Source organism: Setaria italica, chromosome II, assembly GCF_000263155.2.
Source record: "Setaria italica strain Yugu1 chromosome II, Setaria_italica_v2.0, whole genome shotgun sequence".
Classification (NCBI taxonomy): Eukaryota; Viridiplantae; Streptophyta; class Magnoliopsida; order Poales; family Poaceae; genus Setaria; species Setaria italica.
The window spans coordinates 27,995,351-28,001,850 of NC_028451.1; the positions used below are offsets into that span (position 1 = coordinate 27,995,351).

General features: G+C 52.5%; 1 protein-coding gene across 1 annotated transcript; it reads right to left on the reverse strand.

The window, feature by feature from the left end:
• Positions 1–3,966: 3,966 nt before the first annotated feature.
• LOC101778317 (3-ketoacyl-CoA synthase 17) lies at positions 3,967–5,675 on the reverse strand. Its single transcript, XM_004956592.4, has one exon. The coding sequence runs from the start codon at positions 5,559–5,561 to the stop codon at positions 4,155–4,157; it is 1,407 nt and encodes a 468-aa protein (XP_004956649.1). The 5' UTR covers positions 5,562–5,675; the 3' UTR covers positions 3,967–4,154.
• Between the last annotated feature and the right edge of the window lie 825 nt (positions 5,676–6,500).

The following is a 6,500-nucleotide window of genomic DNA, read 5'->3' on the forward strand; positions in this document are numbered from 1 at the left end:
ACGGCCGTCGCCGCGGCGGCAGTGATCGTCGTAAAAACGATTTGCGTTGGCTAGGCCAAAGGCCAACGCAAGCACGTACGGTCTCGATCGCTCGATCTTATCCATCGTCTTCCTTGATGCACGCTGGTCGCTCGATCGATCTGCAAGGTTTGTAGCTGCATGCCAGTGCGCGCGCGCGCGCGTGTCTAGATCGGCGCGGTCCCTGCGCTGGTCCTCACGTACGTACGTCGTCATGGTCCTTATGGCTACTTACGCTCCGTCGTCGAAACAGATTTGGAACGAGCTAGGATGCATCATGTGCAGGGACGCGTCCAGGATTTGAAGAATGGGTACTCAAAATTTAGAGGATCTTCGAATTTTCAAAAAAATCTCCTTAAGGCTTCATTTTTCTAATACGTATATACAGTGTATACTAAAGATGTATAAAAAATGATGGGTATTCAATTTAAATACCCTTGATGTGAATTGGGCCCGCCCCTGATCATCTGCATGAGCGTTTTGGTTCTCCTTCGATCGCATGGCGAGATTTAAACATGAGGGTCTCAAGACATTGTTATCCTTGTGCGGCGAGGAATGCAAGGAACCAAAAGAGATGGTACGGAGCGAGTGGCAGCCCAAATGCCCTATCAATGACTCAGCTGGTTCCGCTGGTCAGTGACGAGGAATTAAGTGACATCCGTAATAGTAGCCCCAAGAGATCTCAAAGCACGCAAACTAGCTAGCAACCTGAGCTAATCAGCACTGCCGTTGACTGTTACGGTTGCACCCTAGCTAGTGATCTGACCGAGGGAACGCCATCGCGCGCCATGGGAGACGAGATCGATCGCCGTCGGCACGCAGCACGGCAGCAGGGCCAGCTGCGGGTGGCAGTCCATCGATCGGATCAGAACGGAACGGGCCAGCTGCGGGTGGCAGTTCATCATGGTCAGCAACGCCGCCGTACCGATAGATCGGCATTCATCGCGAAACAATTTGTGTTGGTACTGTCCAGCTGTCCATGCATGGTCCTAGCTCCCGCCGTGATGGTTATTGGCTTACTGCACGCGCGCACCGTCGAGGCCAATCTGATGAAGGCCGGGGGCACAGGGGGGATGCACGCGGAGCGCGGATTTGGTTATTTCAACCTGCCCATACAAGGGAAAGAGTGCTACGGTCAAGTGACAACGAAGAGGAGAGCGAAGTGTACCTGGGCGGATCAAGGCATTATTTGTACCCACTCTATAGATTGTGGAAGGGGGCGTGGGGTTTTAATTAGAAACCGGACCAAAGGTTAGACTATGATGCACGGCCGACCCACGAACTCTTATAAGTTAAATGTCGGTCTAGACTCTATGTATAAATATAAATAAATAGTTAATATTAAAGTGTGGTTGTTTCTTCCGACTGTCAGAGTTGTTTTGTAAAAAGTATCTTAACTTTTTCGTAACCGTCATGGTTGTTTTGTAAAAAGTATCTTAACTTTTTCGTAACCAACCCGTAGTATTTGGAATAGTTGTTAACGATTTTCTTCACAGTAATTGACCTAGCGGCTCGGCTACGTCCAGTGCAGCTTCTGCGCCACCATCCTACTGGTAACAACCACTTCGATATCCTGCATGCTCTGAAAATTCAAACCTCCAGACGCCAGAGCGCGCACGATTTTCACAGACGCGGCGTGCTGTGTGTGCACGCGTGTATACATGCAGGTGAGCGTCCCGTGCGGCGGCGGCCTGCAGCTGAAGACGGTGGCCGTGCGGTGCGGCAACTGCGCCGGCATCCTCTCCGTCACGGTGCCACCGTCGCCTCCGGCGTCCATCGAGCTACCGCTGCAGGTCACCACCGTTTATCTTTCGTAATCTAAGCATGGGTACGCGCATGGCTTGGTTCTTTGGGTTGCAGTTGCGCAGCGGCTGAAGAAGTATTATCGCAACGCTGTGGCTGTCTGATGACACAGGGAACAATTGTGGTAGCAAAGGTTAAGTGGTGATATTTTTTTATTTCCATGTGTAAGTCTCACGTAATAAACAGATAACATTAAACTACCAACAAATATTTTCTATTATCGTACTTGCAAAGAGAGGACTATTAAGGATAACGCACTATAATATATTAGGAACAAATGAATAATAACGTGAGAGTAAGGATCCATAGCAATGCACAGACATTTCTGCTAGTATGAGTAAAATAGAGGGAAATCTTTTTGAAGGGTGGGTTTCATGAGTAAACAAACCCAAATATATTTTCAGTGAATTTTCTTACTTTTAGACTAACGCGTCACAATTATTTTCTTGTTAAACTTTTAGCACAAGTATAACGGCAAACTTTGGCATCACAAGTATAACGGACCACTTTTTTTTGATAAAGGTATAACGGACTACTTTGTTCACAACACTCTACCAACCGTGATCTCTTACGATGAATCTGGAGAAGAGCTAGAGTCCATGGAGTGCACCTTAAATGAATCAAGATGATCATGTTACCAGATGGACGACCACAATAACAACTCGATCATTGGCCGTCCCTGTCCCAGCTATGGCCCTCTCGATCCAGATAGATTCTGTTACGTAGTGGTTGTGACGGATAGATCCGGTAATAACTACATCGGGCTGTAATGTACTAAACCCATTGATGACGATGCATGTGCCACGCACTTTTATTTCAACCAGTAAACGAAAAATGCTCTCTTATGGTTTAACTGTCTTTGTAAGGGTTTCTTGGATGACTTCTCGAGCAACTTCAGATGAAGCCCTCCCAAACGGCCATATGCGAAACCGCTTCGGCAATGAAGTCCAGTTTTCCTGTTCACAACTTTACCGCCGGAGCCGGAGGGAAAAGAAAAAAAAAGCAGCTCCCCGCGGCTCCACCTTGTACCGTACCTTGGTCGGACCAAATACCCCTCGCCAGGTTCCAAGCAGTCGCCTCACCTGGCTGGCACCTTCCGTTCGCGTGCGGGGCAACGGTGCCAGCCTGGCAGGGCGCTCGGGCGGCGTACGAGCTGAGGGAGGAGTCGTAGGGGACGACGGGCTTCCGATGTGCTTAGGTCCCTCGCGTGCGGGCGGCGGCGGTGGAGCAAAAGCAGCACCAGGGCAGCGGCAGCGACGAGGTACCAGGCGAGACCGCGTGAGGCAGAGCAAAACATCGTGGGCTGGACTCTGGAGAAAGGATAAGGACGAGGGGTTCAGGAGGAACGGATAAAGCATCGCGTGGCCAGATAATAGAAGGGGAAGGAAAAAAGAACGGAGGAAGATGAGAAAAAAGAATAGAGAAAAGAAAAGAAAAGAGAAATTACTTATTAATCATTACTTGAGTAACCTATTTTATTTCATAAGTATTACTTTCCTATATAACAAGGCACATAACTATTGCTTAAAAATAATTCTTTTAATTTTTTAATTTCAAATGATTTCATCAATTCAAGCAAAGGGCATACATGACATTTGACCTCTCACGTACATTCCTAAAATTTACAAAAGAAGTCGTTTTGCCAAACCCTTTTCAAAAAAAACGATTTCAGGTCCACCACAAAAGCCGCTCCACCATAGGAATCACAGTAAGAGCCATTTCAGTCACAGCCCTGCCAAACGAGCCCTTACTGGCCACCTCTAAGCCACAATCGAAACTGTTTCAGCCACAGCCCTGCCAAACGAGCTCTTACTAGCCACCTCTGCGTCCTCAGTTACTCAGATGAAGCCTGCAAATACACAGGATTTACTATTCGTGTACACCACCTCTACGCCCTCATTACTCAGAGTGAAGGCTGCAAATACACAGGATTTACTATTCGTGTTGCAAATACATAGGATTTACTATTCGTGTACACCACCTCTGCGCCCTCGTTACTCAGAGTGAAGCCTGCAAATACACAGGATTTACTATTCGTGTGCACCAGCAAATCCCATAAGCTCATCTCCTCTTAAACCCCAAACTCCTCCACATTATTCAGTTCTTAACTTTGCTTATACAGGTGACACATTTTCACAAGTAAGCTGAGAGTAGAAATTAAGACGGAATTTCGTTCCTCCTCTGTATATTTCACGTTCCATTTCCAAACAGAGCCACATGCATTTTTCTCATGATATAGCAAGTGATACACAGATATGTCGTCCGCCCCAAACAATGCATCGACCTAGCACATATAGGTATCTTCCTTATCTCTCTCTGCGGCCGCCGCTAAGCTAAGCGGCATGCTTGTGCGTCCTGGACGGCGGCGGGAGCGGCATGGGGTATCGGTGGACGCACCCATTCCACGGGTTGTCGGCGTCGGGTCCGCAGTCCCTGAGCGCGCGCCACACGTTGCTGCACGCCTTGAACCCCGTCCCGAACGCCAGCATCCACAGCCGGTCGCCGGCGCGCACCCGCCGCTTGGCCTCGAAGTAGGCCAGCTCGTAGAACACCAGGCTGCTCGACGTGTTCCCGAACCGGTGCAGCGTCGCCCGCGCCGGCTCCACCACCTCCGGACCGAACCCCATCAGCCTCGCCACCGAGTCGATCACCGCCTTCCCGCCCGAGTGGATGCACATGTGCTCGAACGCCCGCTGGAAGTCGGGCACCGCCGCCGCCGCCGCCTTCGAGTTCCCGGCGGCGTGCGCCCGCGCCACGCGCCACCCATACCGGAGCATCTCGGCGACGGGGAGCACGCGGGGGCCCAGCGCCGTGATGTGCCGCCGGAGCGCGGCGCCGGCGACGCGGACCAGGTCCTTGGTCAGCGCCACGCCGAGGTTTCCCTTCTCGTCCTCCATCTGCGTCGCCGCGTGGAACGCCGCGTCGTCGGCGCCGTGGTGCGTCCGGAGGGTGCGCACCAGCTCGTACTTGGCGTCGGCGCGGCGGGAGGGGACGTCGGTCACCAGCGCCGCCGCGGTGCCGACGCGGAAGATGCAGTTGGTCACCAGCATGTGCTTGTTCTCGCCGAAGTACCAGTTGAGGCTGGTGTTCTCTGTCACCACCACCAGCGCGTACCCGGGCCGGCGCTGGCAACGGAGCGACCGCGCTGCCGTGTCGATGCCCACCGTGCCGGCGCTGCACCCCATCCCGGCCACGCTGTAGGCCTTCACGTCGGGCCGCATCTTGAACCGGTGCGCGATCATGGACGCCAGCGACGGCATCGGGGAGAACATGGAGCAGGCCACGACGAGGACGCTGATGTCGGCGGGGGTCACGTCGGCTTTCGCCAGGAGCTGCCCGACCACGGCGAACAGGCCCTCCTCGGCCTCCTGCACCGCAAACGCCAGCGTCTTCTCGAACTTGCCCGAGAAGATGAAGGGCGGCGCGAAGGTCTCCTGCCCGAGGCCGGACTTGCTGTAGATGAGGCGCATGAAGTCGGCGATGTCGTCGGAGTAGCGCCGGCACTTGAGGCCGAAGTACTCGCACACCTCCAGGTTCACCTGCCGGTCCACGTCGGGGAGGTGGCAGCTGTAGTTGAGCAGGTACACCGGCCGCTGCCGACGCAGGACGCGCCGGAGGACGGTGGCCAGGAAGGCGAGACCCGATACGACGAGAGCAACGAGCAGCGGGAGAGGGAGGGTGCAGAGCGACGCCATGGCCGCTGCCGCCGCGGCGGCCGTGCTCGACGTCGACGACGACATGACCACCGAGCTAGCTCGCTAGCTCTGAGCTACTGTAGAGCTAGAGTGCACTGTGGACTGTTAAGTGGACTGTGGAGTGTTAAGTGCACTCCTGGCGGTAAGGATAGCGTGTAGCTAGGATGGGCCGTATTTATAGGCATGAACGGAGACGACGGGGATGGCGACATGGCGTAGGGAGTGTTGAGCATGCGTGCCATTGCCAAGTGTCCAAGCTTTGGGCACTCCCATGTGCTCGGAAATGAATGCGTCAATCGCGTCCGGATCTATCCTTTTTCAAGCGTACTACGCAATCTAGGTTATTGAAAAGGGTTTAGGGTTGTAGGTGTTAGATTTATCCTTTTTCAAGCGTACTACGCAATCTAGTACTTCAAACAGGAAGCTGCCCACATGATCAGTGTTTCTATTACTGGGGTATTAGGAGGTCATTGAAAAGGATCACCGGAACCAGCAAGGAGGCCCAGTAACCCTCAATTTCTGTTACTGTGCGGTTGTAGGTGTTAGATTTAACTTAGTCTAGCAAACTTAAACAGGATCTTATCTTAGCCTAATTATGATCATTAATCAACTTAACGCGGAAACTTAGATGCTTAGAAGCTAACCAGAGCCTGTAGATGCCATGTGTGGTCGTGGTAGTAGTCACTACCGGAAACCGAGCTAATGCCGAGTGTTTTTCCATTTGCTGAGTGCAAACTGTCGCGCACTCGGCAAAATGCATATTTGCCGAGTGTATCAAATAAACACTCGGCATTAAAAAAACACTCGTCAAAACACACGTTTGCCGAGTGCCAAAAAAAAACACTCGGCAAAACGCGACTATTACACTCGGCAAAACGCCACACTCGGCAAAGCTATATCACGTGACAAGCACGCACGGCCGCCGTTACGCTGCGGGGCCGCCGTTTGCACTTTGCCGTGTGCCCGTTAGCGGCACTCGGCGAA